Source organism: Pleurodeles waltl, chromosome 9, assembly GCF_031143425.1.
Source record: "Pleurodeles waltl isolate 20211129_DDA chromosome 9, aPleWal1.hap1.20221129, whole genome shotgun sequence".
NCBI lineage: Eukaryota > Metazoa > Chordata > Amphibia > Caudata > Salamandridae > Pleurodeles > Pleurodeles waltl.
In genome coordinates this window covers 238,757,822-238,776,248 of record NC_090448.1, presented here as the reverse complement: position 1 = coordinate 238,776,248, position 18,427 = coordinate 238,757,822, and the positions used below count along the sequence as shown (strand labels likewise).

The following is an 18,427-nucleotide window of genomic DNA, read 5'->3' as shown; positions in this document are numbered from 1 at the left end:
CTCACTACAGTACCAGCACCAACCAATAGCCTTTAGCTGTGGGATACAAGTGAAACACTTTTGGGATTTCCAGGTGATGTCTAAGATGTTCTAATGACAATGCACCCCACACCCCAGAATATAAGACTGTCCAACCCAAGAGAAAGTCCCAGGCAGAGCTAAATACTGGAGTGAAAGGGGAAGGGGATGCAGCTAAAACAGAGAGAGAAACAAATAAATTGCCTAGGTTTTCTGCTGCACCACTTTCTCTCTCGTCTCATGTCCAGTATTTTAGCAATACTAACAATCGCTGTATAGGAAAGAACATGTAGTAGTTTAGTAACAATATGTTAGACATGAAATACTCTAAGGTGTTAGAATGCCACAACCACTTTTTGGTTTTTAGATGGCAGGGCACAGTGTACCTAAGCTGAACTGGAGGGAGCTGTTAAGACGATGGAGGAGGCAGTGAACACACTCTACGGCAAGAAGAGAGTCAATGCAAGACAGAAAGCTGCCAAGAGCCTCAATTTGCTAAACTATTGTTTGATAGTGCCACTGCCTATCTTGACCTGGAAATCCTGCCCCTTAGTCATATAGTCTTCGTGACTAATGGCACCCAGTCTCCACTGGCCTTCACAGGTGAATGTCTACATTATCTCCCTACTACAGGTCTCAAACTGTCCAATCTGATAGAGACTTCTAGCTGCATATTCATTAACTTTGAATTTCCCGGAAGTCAGACTGGATCCGAAAATTTTTGCTTGACCAGTAACCCTGTGCGCACCATTGGGTGCCTTAATTAAGTTCCAAGTGGCAAAGTTGGAGCTGGATGTGACCTAGATAGGTGAAACCAAGGCATGTGGACGTCAGTTCCTTTCTTTCTGCGCCAGTTAGTGCTGACCCAGAGAGAGCAACCCTGCTATCATTTTTTGACAGGCTTTTTTCGGCATTTAGTCGAAAAGTTTTTGAAGTGTGTCGAAGATGTTATCCAGGAAGGTAGGAATCAAACCATGTGGCACCTGTTACCATGCCATGTCAGTTAAGAACCCTCAATTTGTTTGCCTTTGGTGTCTCGAGCGCAACCACGATTCGAAGTTGTGCTCCGACTGCCAAGCCATGGCGTCAAAGGGTTTGAGGAAAAGAGGAGGTCATGGTCCCATTCAAGGAGAAGGTCGCAGGTCTGCTCAAAGCCGCAAGTCCTCCTTGTTCTTATCATGTGACATCGGGACACTCGGGGAAGAGGCACAAAAAGAAATAGAAGCCCAAGCAGACTTCCACTTCACCTCGTTGGTCAGAAGACGTGAAGAGTAAGTAACATCAGCGTTCTAGGCACGGTTCTGCGGAGTCGGTGTCAGGACCAACTCCGCACCTCCCCCCCATTTCCGGGAGCCGAAGAGACGGCTGCTAAAGTCAAAGGCCTTCACGAGGCCATGCGCCATGTTTTCGTGTGGGCCGACACCTCTGGAGCGCCTCTGGTCCCCGTGGAGTCTGAGGAGTCCCATCAGGTTCTGTGCTGACAGCTCCGGCCTCAGCTCCAATGGGATCTCATAGATCCGATTCATGATCGGCACTGGTCATAATAATGCATCCTGACGCCGATGCTCCTGGCACCACTGGTGCCCACCGGCAGGCACTAGCCCTATTATGATCCCAGGCGATCTGGAGCCGGAACAGTGTCGCACTATGTCGAGTCTGGCTCCGACAGCACCCAGGGGTGCCAAATCATTGCCTGAGCATTATTTTCAACAGCCAGGCACAGGGGAAGATTGGGAGGGGTCACTGGACCCCTTAGAGCACCAATTGAAAACTACTTAATTGGACTGGTATGAGGAACTAAGAGATGCCAGTGGAATGGATACATATCCAGATTCTGGTTTGCTCTCTCCCCCTACTGTGGCTACGGAGGAGGGAGCTTCTTATGCAATGGTGGTGCAGAGAGCAGTAGAGGTCCTTGGCCTCGAACTATCCTAGGTGGATGTCCAGACTAACCTCTTGACAGAATGGCTTCTTCCTCTTTTGAACCCCTTTTATCCTTTAATGAAGTACTTCCTGATGACCTGCTCGAAACCTAGTCCAAGCCCAGCACAGGGCTCCTGTGAAGAGGACAATTGCTCACTGCCATCGTCATCCACCAGGTTTCCTCAGCCAACACCCCACCACCAAGAGCTTGGTAGTCCAAGCCTCAGCTTCCCATGGTGCATTCCATTCTCCTGTCCATGACAAGGAATCCAAGAGGATAGACCAACTTGGGAAGATGATGTTTTCTTCCACCAGCCTGGCATTGAGGTCAGTGTAAATCTCCTGCTTATTGGGCCATTTGTAGCACACCTTATGGAATAGGGTTGCGTAAGTGCTGCCACAGGTCCCAGAGGAGGCCCGGGCCATCCTCTTCCAAGCAGTGAAAGATGGGAGGGACACAGCAAATTTCACCATTAGGTGTGGTTTGAACATGACTGACTCCTTGGGCAGAGTGGTTTCGTCAATGGCGGCCTTACGGCATCACGCCTGGCTGAGAATATCTGGCCTTTTGGGGGATCTCCAAGAAAACCTTATGAACATGCCTTTTGATGGAACTCGCATGTTTGGCGAGAAGGCGGACTTGGTGCTGGGACAATTTAAGGACTCTCGGGCTATAACCAAGTCTTTGGGCCTTTCGGAGACCCCTGTCCACAGCCTGCCTTTTGCCCCTTTTGTGGGTACAGAAGGGGCGTGCCACTGCACCAGCCCTCAGCCAGCCACTGACCTGAGCAAGCTCCCCAAGCTATGCAAGGGAGTGGGTGCAGTGCATTCAGACCTAAAGGGTCTGGAAGCCAGCAGTCATCCATCACCCAGCCCCTTAAAGCTGCAGCCTCCAAGACCTCCTAGTCTGATTCTGCAGGAACATACTTGTCCAGTGGGAGGGAGAATTCAACATCTTCTCCTCCACTGGCAGTCCTTACATCAGATGCATTGGTCTTGTAGAAAATTCAGAAGGATTACTATCTCCCTTTCCACTCCCTTCCTCCCCAATACTGCCAACACACAAACGGCTGGTGGAGGATCACATGCTTTTGCCCTGAAAGGAAGTTATGGCTTTCTTGGCCAAGGGAACCACAATAGGGTTCTGTTGTTGGAAGTAGTCAGTGGTTGTTATTCTCGCTACTTTCTGATAACCAAAAAGAACAAGGGCCTTCACCCTATTCTAGACCTACGTATCGTCAATCTCTTCCTCAAGAAGGAGAAATTCAAGATGCTCATTTTGGCTCAGGTCTTTTCTACCCTGGACCAAGGAGACTGGCTGGTAGCGTTGGACTTGCAGGATGCATATTTTCACATCCTCATCTTGCCTGCGCACAGGCGTTACCTCCGATTTAAGGTAGCCCACGAGCACTTTCAGTTCACCATACTCCCCTTTGGCCTTTGCAGCGCCCCTCAGGTGTTCACCAAGGAGATGGCAGTGGTTGCAGCTCATCTGCACAGGTTAGGGGTTTCAGTCTTCCCCTACCTCCACGACTGGCCGTTGAAGGCAAGCTCAACCTAGGCTGTCGTCTCACACCTCCGTACTACAGGAAACCTCCTGCATTCACAGGGGTTCACTATAAACGTGAACTGGACACAGTGCAATTTTGGGCTTATCCTCCTGAGCAGCGAGTCCAGGATATTCAGGTTATGATACTGCTATTTCAGCCCCTATCCTGGGTTTCATTGAGAGAGACTTTAAGGCTGCTGGGCCTCATGGCCACCTGTATCCTGCTGGTGAATCATGCCAGATAGCATAAGCTGGTTCTGCAGTGGTACCTGAAATTCCAGTGGGTGCAGTATCAGGGAAATTTGGTCCAGATCTTGGAAGGAACTGCAAAAGACCTGCAGTGGTGCTTACGAACTGTGATTGGGTCAAAGGCAGACTGCTTTCCCTTCTCCAACCAGATTTCACAGTAATGACAGATACCTTACTTCGGGAATGGATCAGCCATCTGGGAGAGGTGGAGATCAGAAGACTCTGGTCTCCGGGGAAGGTGGGGCTCCACATCAGCTTGCTGGAACTCTGTGCGATCCTGCTAGCATTGAAAGCATTTCTTCTTTTAACAAGGGAAGGGTAGTGCAGTTGTTCATGGAAAGCACCACCGCCATGTGGTACTGCAACAAGCAGAGCAGGGTGGGGTTGTGGACCTTTTGTCAAAAGGCCCTGAATCTCTGGACATGGCTGGATCGGCAGGGCTTAACCCTTGTGGTTCAACACATGGCAGGTTCTCTGAATGCCAGGGCAGATGAACTTAGCTGTCGATGCCTAGCGGATCACAAGTGGCGTTTCCATTTGGAGGTAGCGCAAGGACTCTTTCAGCAGTAGGGAGAGCCTTGCTAATATCTGTTCACCTCCGAAGAGAATGAGCACTGTCAGCAGTTTTGCGCATTGGAGTTTCTGAGACGGCAATCGCTTGGTGATGCTTTTCATCACGAGTGGAGCTCAGGCCTCTTTCCACCTATACCACTTCTGCCCACAGTTCTCAAGAAGAACAAGAATGACTGGTCCCAAGTAATCCTTGTGGCTGCGGACTGGGCATGGAGAGTCTGGTATCCAGAGCTTCTAAAAATGAACATCGATCCTCCAATCAGGCTTCCCCTTTGGGATTTTCTGTTCCAGCAGCAGGGGAGGGTCCTCTACCTGAACCTGTCAACGCTACATCTTCATGCATGGAGATTGAGAGGCAACAGCAGACAGCCTTCGACCCTCCTTCCAAAGTCTGCAATGTTATTCTGGCATCCAGGCGTTCCTCCACCAAAATGGTATATGCCTGTAGTTTGCAACCATTTGTAAAATATTGTACAGAGAAGTCTATAAATCCTCTTTCTGCTTCTTTATCTGATATTCTTCTTTTCATTCTGTATCTTGCCCAACAGGGCTCTGCTTTGGGCACTCTTAAGGGCTATCTGTCTGCTCTTTCCACTTTTATCTGCAGCTGCCTGGCCAACCCTTTTTATTTAGGTCCCCCATAGTAAACAGGATTCTAAAAGGCTTGTACATATGTTTCCACCTTCGCCCTTCATTATTCCTCAGTGGGACTTGAACCTGGTTCTTACATTCTTGATGTGTGCTCCTTTTGAGCCTCCCCATAAGTGCCCCTTCAGGCTGCTTACTATTAAAACAACCTTTCTTGTGGCCATAACATCTGCCCGGATGATGAGTGAATTCCAGGCTTTACAATCCAAGCCTCCATATCTCACAGTGTTTCCTGATAAAGTGGTGCTTCGCAGCTGTGCCTCTTTCCTCCCAAAGGTGGTGACCCCATTTGATTTGGGACAGACTGTCACCATGCCCACCTTGTTTGATCCCCCACATCCTTCTAAGGAAGAGGAGCAATTCTCCAGACTGGACCCAAAAAGAGCATTATCGTTCTAACTTGACCGCACAAAAGAGTTCTGGGTGGACGACCTACTCTTTGTGGGATATGTGGGAGCAAAGAAAGGTCAGGCAGTACAGAAATGAAGCATTTTGCACTGGGTCACTCTCTATACAAAGGTCTGCTATGAACTGTCTAGAAAGCAGCCTCCCGAGGACTTAAAGGCCCATTCCACCAGGGGTAAAGCTGTGACCATGGCGTTGGTATGCGGGGTTCAAGCCCTGGACATTTGTCAGGCAGCAACGTGGACATCACTGCACACATTTGCAAAACATTGCTATATAGACAGTCAGGTCCACAGAGATGGGCTTCCTAGTGTGGAAAACATTTGTTTGCAGCCCACCACCAGGATGGTATTGCTTGGGTATCCTTTCAAAGGTAAGGAATCTGTAGATACAAGTCTCTTATCAGAAGAATAAATTACTTACCTTCGGTAATGCATATATGATAAAGATATCTGGCTGCAGATTGCTTAAACCCACCCATGCCTCCCTGCTCTGCAGACTCATTTGCTAGGGTTAGGAAGATCCCTTTCAGGGTCCTAGTTTGGACAAACAATTTTCAGTTCATTTCATGGCTCTGCTCTCCTGGCGTGGAAAGTCATGAAAAAATAACTGACGTCCGCGTGCCTGGTTGGCACTTATATAGGTGACCGCAACATCACATCTGGCACTAACAGCACTGATGACTCCACGCGGAACCAAATGAAGCCACCTGATGATGCGTGCACCTGTATTGCTCCAGCAAACGTTTCCGGACCCAGTGTGACGCCTGGGAAATTCAAAGGTAAGGAATCCGCAGCTAGATAGAGTCTCTACCAGATAATGCGTTACCAAAGGTAAGTAACTTGTTATTCCCTGCAGATTTCCTGTGTATTCTGGGTGATGTGGTCCATTTTTGCAATGCTATCGTTTTTTCAAAGGTTGATAACTATTAATATCTTCCAGTATTTCATTTTCATAGCCTCAGACACATGCATTTTGCTCTTCATGAGTTGTTCAGTGGACCGCAGTATGTAATGAGGGCCACGTTTGTTTGCAGGACATTTAAACACCAGTACCGTCTTTACTGTACATCAAACAGCATGTGACCCTAATGGTCATCTCTCTGTGGTGTATGGCCCTGGCCCTAGAACCATTTTATGTAAATCATAATTCATAGTTAGATACATATACGCAGATTTATACATTGTGAGTACAACAAAATCTTTTACCTTTTTACATTACATGAATTCTGTTCTCCTTTTCTCACTCGAGATGGCATAATGTACAGCAAGTACCGACTTCTGGTTTTATCTTTATACTATGCTATAATAAAAAATAAAAAATAAAAATGTTTGAAATAATAAAGCCTTTTTTAAGGTAGCTGGGAGGTAGACCAAGGAAGATGAAAGCAAGAAATTGATGATGTGGAAAGGACCTGTCACAAGGTGTACTGGTGCATTGAAATGGTAATTTCAACACCACAAAGGAAGCACTGTTTCTCACGGCCATCTTTGGTATGCTTGTAGTCATGTATGTATGTATTTAAGGGTATTTGTAGAGTGCAAACTTTCCTGCAAAGCCACAGACCAAATGACAGGAGCATAAGTCCTCGATATAAGTATTGATGACTCACAATACGCCACAATATTCAATGGTGAAAGATTCTAGCCTTATTTAGCGGTAAATTTTGAAATCCTTCATGAATTGTTAGAGGGTGGGGGAGTTCTCGTGGTAGATTTGGCTGCATAGATGGAGAAGGCCTACCACCTGATTTTTCTCTTAGAAGTAATTTCATTCCGACTATAATCTGGTTCCCTTTGCTGCCAGAGGTAGTCAATTTTCTAGCTCGATTTGAAGTGGTGTCACTTCAGATAGCCTTCAAGCTAACGCCGCTGGTCTTGAACATGTTATGGACTTGGGAGGGGGAACCAGTGTAGTTTTTTTAGTGTTGCATACATTTTTGTAAAACATTTTTAGGCCTTTGATGAAACAAACAGAAGTGTGTAGAATTCCTTTCAGGAGGCCAGAGTGTTGTTGAATATGCTGGTAAAACGTATATGTTGCTTCCATGTGCAGTGAGGCAGGATTAAGGCAGAGACTGTTGTTGGGGAGCTGGTTTCAGGTAGGAAACATTCATCATTTTTCAGGAGGGAGAAGTAGTGCCAAGTCCATGTGGCCCTTGAATCCAGGTAATCCAGAGATTTTGCTATGGCTGTCAGTTAGGTGGGGGTGAGCAGTAGGGTGGGAGCTGTCAGGTTGGTTTTGGCTATTCAAGTTTCAATGTGTGGTTCTTTGGTGCTCTTGGTAAAGGGGAGGAACTCTGCCCTCCTTAAGATTAGATTTATGTTGATGCCGGACATCCAGTTCCAGATGTTACTGATGCAGGCTTTGAGTCAATAAATATGAGTTGCGGAGATTTTTATGCAGAGTTGCAAGTTGTCATCTATTGATGGATCTTGATGCTGCTGTAGTTGAGCAGGGCTTCAAGTGGACAGAGTGTGGAAGATGATGGAGGACAGAATGAAGGTTTAGGATATTTCTCAGGAGACTAGGAAGAGATACACAAAAGTGTTAAGGATTTAAAGAGCGTCTAGCTCCTTTTTCAAACACTGATCAACATCTGAACAGATTTACACTAAACCAAGAGAAGTACACTTTCAGAATAAAGTTCTATTTACCTGCCAAGTCTGGTGCAAATCTATTCCGTTGTTCAGTCTGTAAATGAGAGCAGCATTTCCCATTGGAGCTAAAATAGAAATTACTTAAGTCCTCATTTTACTTTTTTTCCCATGGATGGGTCTTTATGATACTTAGCATGATAAGCTCTAGTAGGCTGTGTTAGTACGTTACCAAGTTTTGTGCTAATTTGTCCATGGGATCAAATGTTATAGGCAAATCAATGATACATTTTCAATGGAAAATCTGGTACAACTATTACTAATATTCAATATACTGTATTTGATTAAACTTTATTGTTAAAGGGTCCCACAAAGGACGTTTCTTTGCTTTGGCTATACCAAGTAACACCAATGGCTATCTGGTGTACTACTGGTGCATCATAAACGCTGGGCTACAAATTTAAGAATCCTGTCCATTGTGTATAAAAGGCAAGATGTTTGTGCATAATTCCGAATGGCTGTTTGCTCGGCCACTGATTAGTAGGCCAGAAAACAATGTTCAAGTTTAACCAGGTAATCACAATAGTGCTGATCGTGAACTGGTTCTGTGGTATACAAACCGTAAAGCACCTAAGCCAATCAGATTTGAATAAATGGAGCTTAAAATGGCCAAGAAGCAAAACAGTTTTTACAAAGTTTTATTAAATGTTCTTGATTGTCCCACTACATTTATTTGCAGCTTTATACCAAAACTAAACAATTGAAATGTTTGTTTTTTCATAGGCTAGATCACATTTGTCATGTGACCAAGCTGAGAGAGGTCATTCAAGGTGATCTGCTGCCATCAGTTGAGATGGTCAACCTTTTGAGCCGGGAGTTTGGTATTCCTTTAACTAAAGAAACATTTCTTCACAAAGTTCCTTTGCTGTCATCCAGCTATCCAGTCTCCCCGGATGCTGAAGAAAATAATTTTAAACCATCAGCATTCCATGTTCCGCTGGATAACTACAATCCCAAGTATATGCAATGGAAAAAAGACCAACAAATTTCATTGCAGGATTGTAAAGACCACATTAAGGTAATGTTAAACTGTATTTCACTTTTTAAATGTCTTGTGAGGATTTGTATATACTTGTCTAAATTTCAAGCCACATTGTTCTGGCAAACATTCTTGCCTATTCAGAGATAATAATATTAACAGGCATAGGGCAACGGTTATCTGACTTGTATTTGGAAAAAAGGCACAAATTGTGATGAACGTTTATCATAATAGAGATGTTGACATTCTGAAAAATTCCTGTACAGAAGCCTGAGCTAGAGCAGTTCTAGAAGTTAGTTTAACAAATAAAACACATGCACACATCAGCAGTGGCCTGTACCCTTTGAAAGTGGTGGGGCAAGTGAAGTGTCTCACCCCTTCCCCAAAAAATAAATAAAACACCCACTCCCTCCAAAACCCGAAAGTAAGCCACCCCTCCCACCAAAAGCCCAAACCATAACACTAAATACAAAATAAACACAACCACTACACTTACATGCATTACACACATACATGATTACAAACACATGCATTACACATTTAAAATAAAAAACAGCACTTGGACACGGGCTGTGCGTTCTCCTCGGTGCTCTTCTCCTCCTCCGATGCTAGAAGAGATCCCCTAACCAATCCAGACGCTACTCTCATGCTGTTATCAGCATGAGATAAGCACCTGGATTGGATGGTGCAACCTGGCTGGATGCTCCTTCAGGCTTTACAGGCCTGTGCTTGGTCTTCACCCACCTGTCTGTAGACAGCTGAATGGAGAGCTTCCAAGTGCGCATGTTACTTTGGCCGGCGCAATACAGGCAGCCAAAGTGACATGTGCACTTTGGAGTGTTCAGTCAAGGCACTGCTCCAGTCCTCTGCTGCCAGTCGGATCCCAGAGGACACGCCCAGCATGTCTCTGAGCTGGTGCGCGCTGCGCCAGTAAAACTAAAATGACAATGAAATATTTACAGTGCCATTTTATTCTTGCCTGCGTGGCTCGCAGCGGGCGGGGAAGCAACACTCCCCTGCACTCGGGAGAAACCATCGCTGACACACACATTGGCAGAGCCAGCAGGTTTGTCGTTTGAAAACTGTAACAGAGGAGGGCTGCTTACCTTTATGTAGAATCTATTCTTCAGCTGCTTTCACCTCTCACCTGAGCTTCCTTCTGCTGTTGTGCCTGACAGATTATACACACTGCACAAAATAAATCATGTCTGTAAGGTAGGCACAATTGCACTGTGGTGAAAGGGTGCTGACGTTGGCGCTGTACAGCCTCCAGTGCGGCAGCACAGGGAGAGAGATGAAGAGCGCTATATCTTTGTAAATATGGCACCGTTAAGCTCTCCCATTCATGCAACATCGTGCCTTTCTGCAATGCGTTCCGTGAATTTTTTGTAAATGTAACTTTAAGTGCAAACAAGCATGGCCATTCCCTGCAACACTGTTATTCTAATTTTTAAAAATGTTTTACTGTTTAGCAACTGCATGATAAACGAAAACAAATATATTATTTTCGATTGTACTTGTTTTCTGCCAACTCAGGAATATAATTTTCACTTAAGCGAATTTATAATTATGCTTCATAGAACAACATTGATGCAGTATATGAAATGCAGAGAAAGTTTGGAAACCCCCTGGAAAAAACAATATCGTTTGTTCCTCCTGATGGCAAATTAGTCCACAACTACAGCTGCCAGAGTCTAAACTCCTCTGAACTGGCTAAAAAAAGATTAAGACAAGAGCTGGCCAAGGTAAGTGTAATTAAAATGCAGTCAATGTAGGGCACTTTTATAAATACTGCAGTGAGCCGTCATCATTCTTGAAAAGCAGAGGGTACTTTATGTTAATCTTTCAATAGGGTGTCACTTGTCCATCCAACTATAATGTATTATGCTATAGGCCATAAAATTTGTCACATTACCTTTCTTTACTCATACCTTGGTTTCTCCCGTAGGAACCCAAACAAATATTCACCTATTCTCAGGTTTACACATCAGCTTCATTAGAGCCTGTGGACAGAGATGATGAGATAAAAGCTCTGGCCACAAAGTCAAAAGATGAATGGCTTACGCCAGATGGATTTATAATTCCAGGCTCTAAATCGAGTTTAGAATGTAATCAGCACACCAAGAAACCTGATGAAGCACGTCTGGCAGATTTAAGTAAGGTAAGGCAAATGCAAATTCAAAGAAAAATGTGTACACAGACCCTAGTTTAAAATTTCACTGGGAGTAAATTTCTATAGAAATGAAAAAGAATAATATTTTTTTTAAAAGTACATTTTCGTCGTCCGACGCCTCACTTCTGTTCCTTCTCTGTGGTGTTGGTGTCCCAGAGGTCCCTGGGACACCAGCAAAGGCTCCCCATGCAATGAATCCTGTCACTGCTCTCTTGCTAAACTTAGCATGAGAGCAGCACCAGGATTGGTCTGAGCAGCTTCGTCTGCCACTCAGACACTGCATGGGTGTTTGTGCAGTGTAACACAGCTGGATTGGAGAAACCTAAGTGCGCATGTGTGTTTGGTCAGCCTAAGATGGCCGGCAAAACACACATGCACACTTAAGTGCACTCCACTCCCCCTCCCCTCTCCCTCCTCTCATTGCCCAGCCCGCTCCTCCTTGCACATACTGCTGGCTGAGCCAGCAGCTGAAAAATAAAAGGATAGTAAGCTATCCTTTTATTTTTCAGCTGCTGGCTTAGTTGGGGGGTGGCGAGAGAGGGGGTAGCACTCCTGCGCCATTGCGAAGGAGCTGTCCCTATATTGCACTTTGAATAGTAGTTAAAAAGTAGGGGATTTTTACTTGGATCTTATGTGGTTGGGGCTTACCAGATAAAATTTACAAAAAACATCTACTAATTGGTATACAAGGTCGAAAATGAAGGCGCTTGTAGCAACAAAATCCTGTTGCCTTTTGGAAAAAACTTGTAAAAATAAAGATTTTTAATCAGCATTGAACCAGTATGATTCCAGATGTATTCAAAGCGGGAAGGAATCACTGATGCTAAGCCATGGGATCTCAGGATACATGGGGCACTGTTTTTGTCCGATGAATCCTCTCACTTAATCCTTCAGGCATGTTGCATAAATATGGATTTCTGTTGTCTGTCAAGTCAGTGCAGTTACTTTATCGTAGAGCTATGTGAATGATCTTTGTAAACCAAAAATAAAATTTTTGCTTTGTCCTCCACCTTTTCAAAGCAATGATGACATTCGAGGAATCCACATAAAACTTTGTATTCTAGAATTGAGTACATATTGTTATGTATGAGAGATTTAAAAACACAATTTAACACAAAGTAGTTCAAACAGGACTCCTATGAAATTACATTAAGTCTGAGCTTTAAGGAGGCTGTCTTTGTCCATTGGCCTAGTTCTACACTTACATTGCTTTGGCTGAAGAGGCAGGCAAAGCAATGTCAATAAAGCAAAATTTAAGATGAGGTCTAGAAGTCCAGGTTTGTGCTTTTTGCTCATGAATCTATACAGCCACGAGGAAACATTTGCATTAGGCTTATCACATTTCCTACCATCTTCTGGTGAAAAGACTGATTCTGATGGATACAAACTACCTGTGAATTCCTCACCTTATGAATTCATCCTTGCGCCAGCATCTGATGGAAAGTTCTCTTCCTAGCTTTCCACGTCGACGAGGATGTCACAATTGCCCGGCTCCACGCGACTCCGTCTGACGCCACCATGCCAATAAGAGGTCCTCGTCAGCGTGCTGACGTCAGTTTCCTTTTTTCCGTGCCTTCGACGCCAATGTTTTTTTCCTGGCTCGTTGGACAGTATGTATCTTTGGTTGTTACAATGTCCCCCCCGAAAAAATCGGGTTTCAAGCCTTGTAGTGAATGTGGAGGTAGGATGTCGGTCACGGATCCGCATGAGAACTACCTTTGGTGTCTTAGCTCTGAGCACAATGGCGAGGGGTGTGGTTTGTGCCAGAGTATGAAGCCTAAGGCACTTAAGAAAAGAGAGGCCAAGCTTTTCTTAGCAAAGGCTAAGAAGAAGGACCACAAGAGGGCTTCATCTCAAGCCTCTTCCAGGAGGCATAAGAAGAGGTGTTGTCATGGTTCACGGTGCCGATCGACATGGAGCCGGTCGAGGTCACCATCAACTCGACGTCAAAGTAATTGGGAGGTGAGCCCTACTGTGACTCCGCAGCCCCAGAGCCCAGAAGTATCTCTGACGCCGTCAGTCTATGAGGTGGCTCCTCATAGCTCTCAGTTTTCTCCGGCGCCGCAAGAGCCTGATGTGCAGCAGCAGGATCAAGAACAGCGTTATCCTGCCTTCCCGGCTCCGGGAGCGGATCCGGCGGCATTTTTAAACACCATGTATGCTGTTTTCCAGGCTATGGCCCCTGCTGGTGCACCGTTAGCTTTTTCTTTGGGCTCCCCGGCTCCATATCAGACGAAGCCGTATATGCCGTTCTGCCCGGTTGAGGGTGCCGGGTCGATGATGTCTCCTCGAGGTTTGGCGTCCCCATCTAGATCCATGGCACCGTTGCCATCTCCGTTTCAGGCAACACCGATGCTCTCCCCTGGCCAGCCGGCTCCATTACCTACGTGCCAGCCGACTCCAAAGGAGGCGCCGTTGGAGTCCGTGTCGGCGCCAGGTCCGAGTGATGCTTGGATCCATGCATCTTCTTCTGTGCCTGGTCGGGATTCGGCGTTGATGGAGTCGATGTCGACGTCGAGGTTAGAATCCCACTTGAGAACTCGGAGAAAGGCCTTGCGTCTTCTTGAAGAAGAAGAATACCGACAATTGGAAGAGGGTGAGCTTATGGAGCCTTCCGAGAAATTCCAATGATTGGGGTCGGCCAGTGGACTGGATACTTCCCAGAATGGGACATTTCATCTCCGGGGGAGTTTACGGAGGAGGCAGCATCATTTCACTTGGTCATTAGAAAGACAGTGGACTATTTAGACCTGCCTTTATCTGCAGCAGAGGTAAAGGCAAATCTGCTGACTGAGGTGCTGCATCCCTCTACATACTCAGCTGATCCTTTGCTGCCCTTCAACGCGGCATTGTTGGAGCCTATTATGGACTTGTGGAGGAAACCAGTTTCGGCTTCAGCAGTTGATAGAGCAGTGGCAAGGAGACATAGGGGGGCATCCGAGGATCCTGGGTTCCTCTCACGCCATCCAACCCCGGAGGGTTTAGTGGTTCAAGCGTCTTGCTCCACAAAGTCTGCTCCTGGTTCGTTCCCTGTGGCCCTGTCTGATAGGGAGTCCAAATGAATGGAGCAGTCTTCAAAAAAGATCTTTTCGTCTTGCAGCATGGCGCTTAAGGCTGTGGACGCTACATGTGTGCTGGGCAGGTATGTCCATGCCCTTATGGATTCAGCCAAGGCTATGGTCGGGGATCTGCCACAGGAGGCACAGAAGCCTTTTGGACCGCTCTTTTCGGATGCACAGACTACGGCGCAACAGATTATACAATCTGGCCTTGATACCACAGACTCGGTTGCTAGGGCGATGGGGACATCTGTTGCTACAAGAAGGCATGCGTGGCTGAGGTCCTCCAGATTCTCCTCGGACTTACAGACCACCTTACTTGACTTGCCCTTCGATGGTGAACAGCTGTTTAGAGAGAAAGCTGACTCTGACCTTGAACATTTTAAGGAGAGATGAGCGACTGCAAAGTCCTTAGGTTTACAAGCTACCCCTTCTGCTCCGTATAGGTCTTTTCGCAGATTCAGAGGGTTTGGTCGTGGGGCGGTTTTTCAGAGGCCCCAGTACTCGGCCCAACAGCCTGCCAATCCATCTTATCGACCCTTTAGAGGGCGTGGGAGGGCTAGAGCTAGAGGGGCAGTCCAGCAACACCCTTCCTTGTCATCCTCTTCCTCTGGTGGACAACAGCAGGGAAGGCAGCCCTAGTTTTCCCCACTTTATCGAACATGCCTCTCCTGTAGGGGGAAGGCTTCATCTTTTTATCCGCAAGTGGGAGTTGATAACAGCAGACTCCTGGGTGTTGAATATTGTGGAAAAAGGATATGCTCTCCCCTTTCAGGAGTTCCCTCCTCCCTTCCCCCCGTCCCTTGTTTTGTTCAGAGGACCATCTTCTGTTGTGGCAACAGGAGGTTCTGACCATGTTATCAAAGGGTGCGATAGAGTTGGTTCCGGAGAAGGAAAGGGGTCAGGGTTGTTATTCAAGATATTTCCTGATCTCCAAGAAGGACGGTCGTCAGAGGCCGATCCTAGACCTGAGGGTTTTGAATTGGTTCCTCAAGCAGGAGAAATTAAAAATGCTGACTCTGGCACAGGTACTTCTGGCATTGAACAAGGAGGATTGGATGGTGTCCGTCGACTTGCAGGATGCATACTTTCACATCCCTATACTCAAGTCGCACAGGAAGTATCTCCGGTTTGTGGTGGGGTCGCAACACTACCAGTTTGCAGTCCTTCCGTTTGGGCTTACTTCAGCACCTCGAGTCTTCACAAAGGTGATGTCGGTGGTAGCAGCACATCTCAGGCGGAAAGGAATAGCGGTATTCCCTTACCTGGATGATTGGTTGATCAAAGCCAAGTCTCCAGAGTTGGCGCTGCATCACCTGCAGGTGACAACCCAGTTGTTGTTCGACCTGGGGTTTTCGGTAAACGTGCCCAAGTCTCACCTGGAGCCCTCTCAACACCTCCTGTTCATAGGGGCAGTACTGGATATAACATTGTATCGGGCCTACCCTCCGCCTCAGCGGATTCAGGACATTCAGGCGCTGATTCAAATGTTTCTAAATGGAGCTGTTGTTCCGGTCCTCAAGGTCTTACGCCTGCTTGGTCTGTTTGCTTCTTGCATTTTGTTGGTCACTCATGCGCGCTGGCATATGAGGGTTCTTCAGTGGTGCCTCCGCAGGCAGTGGTTTCAGCACAAAGGGGATCTCAAGGATTCGATAAGGATCTCCAGGGACACTGCAGCGGATCTCCAATGGTGGGCAGTGGACGGCAACCTTTCCCAAGGAAGGCCGTTCTCACTAACACCTCCAGTGGCCACAGTTGTTACAGATGCCTCCACTCTAGGGCAGGGTGCTCATCTGGGGGATCTGGAGATCAAGGGTCATTGGTCTCCGGTGGAACAGATGTTTCATATCAATCTGTTGGAACTCCGGGCGATACGTCTGGCTCTCAAGGCCTTCCTCCCTTCCCTTCGTGGTCAGTCGGTTCAAGTCCTCACGGACAACACTATCGCGATGTGGTACGTAAACAAGCAGGGAGGGGTAGGGTCGTACCTTCTCTGCAGAGAGGCTCTGCGGCTCTGGTCCTGGGTTTAGGACCATCAGATTTGCTTGACAGCAAATTATTTGGCCGGAGTTCTGAACGTACGTGCGGACAGTCTCAGTCGGCGTTTCTTGGCCGATCACGAGTGGCATCTCCATCCAGATCTAGTCCGGTACATCTTCGAGATGTGGGGGTCTCCGCAGGTAGATCTATTCACCACTCTGGAGAATGCGCACTGCCCGTCGTTCTGCAGTCTCCAGTATCCGTTGCAAGGAGCGTTGGGGGACGTGTTTCAAATACCCTGGGGTGGCCAGTTGCTTTGCGCGTTTCCCCTCATGCCCGTGATTCCTCGGGTCCTGAGGAAGATTCGCCAAGACAGGGCCCAAGTCATCTTGGTGGCACCGGATTGGCCGACAAGGGTGTGGTACACAGACCTTCTACAAATCTCAAAGTGCCCTCCGCCATGTCTCCCGCTCAGGGCAGACCTGCTCTCGCAGTCGCAGGGGCAGGCTCTACACCCCCACCTCCTGAGCTTACACCTATATGCCTGGAGATTGAACGGGGCAACCTGAGTTCTTTTTCTCTCCCACCGGATGTAGTGGATGTTATTCTATCGTCCAGGCAACACTCCACTAAATCCATTTATGCCAATAGGTGGGCTAAATTTGTTAGTTGGTGTGGAGAGAAGCAGAAAGATCCCTTGAAGGCCCACCTTTCTGATGTTTTGTTGTTTGCCCTTGATTTAGCGAAGAAAGGCTGTTCAGTAGCTACAGTGAAAGGTTATTTGGCTGCTCTATCAGCATTTCTTTGTCTCCCGGATCAGCCCTCTTTATTCAAATCTCCGATTGTAAATAGGTTTATTAAGGCCTTACTTAATAAGTTTCCCCCCACGCCATTTCACATGCCTCTGTGGGATTTAAATCTTGTGTTAACATTTCTGATGGGTTCACCGTTCGAGCCCATGCATTCATATCCTTTAAGGTATTTGGTTCTTAAGACGGTATTCCTTATTGCTATAACCTCTGCTAGGAGGATTGGGGAGCTTCAAGCCCTTTCCGTAAAGCCCCCCTTTACCTTGTTTTTTCCTGATAAAGTGGTACTGAAAACCAGGGCGGCTTTCTTGCCAAAAGTTGTCACTCCTTTTCATATGGGACAGGCTATTACCCTTCCCTCTTTCTACCCTCCTCCCCACCCCTCTAAAGAGGAAAAGAGACTCCATCGATTGGACCCTAGAAGGGCTCTCAGTTTTTATATTGAGAGGACGAAATACTTTCACCTAGAGGATCAGCTGTTCGTGGGCTATGTTGGTCAGCGGAAGGGCAGAGCAGTCCATAAAAGAACAATCTCCAGGTGGGTCATTCTTTGTATAAAAGTTTGCTACTCACTGGCAAAGAAAGTTCCTCCTGAGGGAATCAGGGCTCACTCCACCAGGGCTAAGTCGGCCATTTCGGCCCGGGCAAGGGGTGTTCCGGTGGTGGACATTTGCGGGGCGGCAACTTGGGCGTCCCTCCATACCTTTGCAAAGCATTACTGCTTGGATGGTGAGGTTCGGAGGGATCTGTTTTACAGGATTTCTTGGTGTGGTCAGAAGGGCACCCACCTCCGAGTGCGGTACTGCTTTGGGACTCTATTCATAAGGTGAGGAATCCACAGGTAGTTTGTATCCATCAGAAGAACAAGTTACTTACCTTCGGTAACGCTTTTTCTGGTGGATACAATAGCTACTTGTGGATTCCTCACAGTCCCACCCGCCTCCCCGTTGCCTGTCTGATTACACTAAGATATGTGGTTGTATGGATATATGTGTATATAGATATTTTTTCCTGTATATATATATATAAATGATGGTTTTTCATTATGTTGCATCAAGAGGGTTTTATGTGTATATGTATTTATTGGATTTATTGTGGAAGTCGGTTCGCACCTATTCGCCTCAAAGGCACGTAAAAAATGGGTGAAACTGACGTCAGCACGCCGACGAGGACCTCTTATTGGCATGGTGACGTCAGACGGAGTCGCTTGGAGCCGTGCAATTGTGACATCCTCGTCGACGTGGAGAGCTAGGAAGAGAACTTTCCGTCGGATGCTGGCGCAAGGATGAATTCATAAGGTGAGGAATCCACAGGTAGCTATTGTATCCACCAGAAAAAGCGTTACCGAAGGTAAGTAACTTGTTCTTCTATGCCAATAGTTGCTATTGTTGTATTCAACTTCTTT

At 46.7% G+C, this 18,427-nt stretch overlaps 1 protein-coding gene across 2 annotated transcripts in view; it reads left to right on the top strand.

Moving 5' to 3' along the window:
* Nucleotides 1-18,427, top strand: part of CFAP92 (cilia and flagella associated protein 92 (putative)) — a 292,821-nt gene that overhangs the window by 218,519 nt on the left and 55,875 nt on the right. For both annotated transcript variants that reach the window (XM_069206631.1, XM_069206632.1), the window contains exons 12-14: nt 8,746-9,040; nt 10,582-10,746; nt 10,950-11,162. In XM_069206631.1, the coding sequence (XP_069062732.1) occupies nt 8,746-9,040; nt 10,582-10,746; nt 10,950-11,162 (673 nt within the window). The remainder of the gene's footprint in view (nt 1-8,745; nt 9,041-10,581; nt 10,747-10,949; nt 11,163-18,427) is intronic.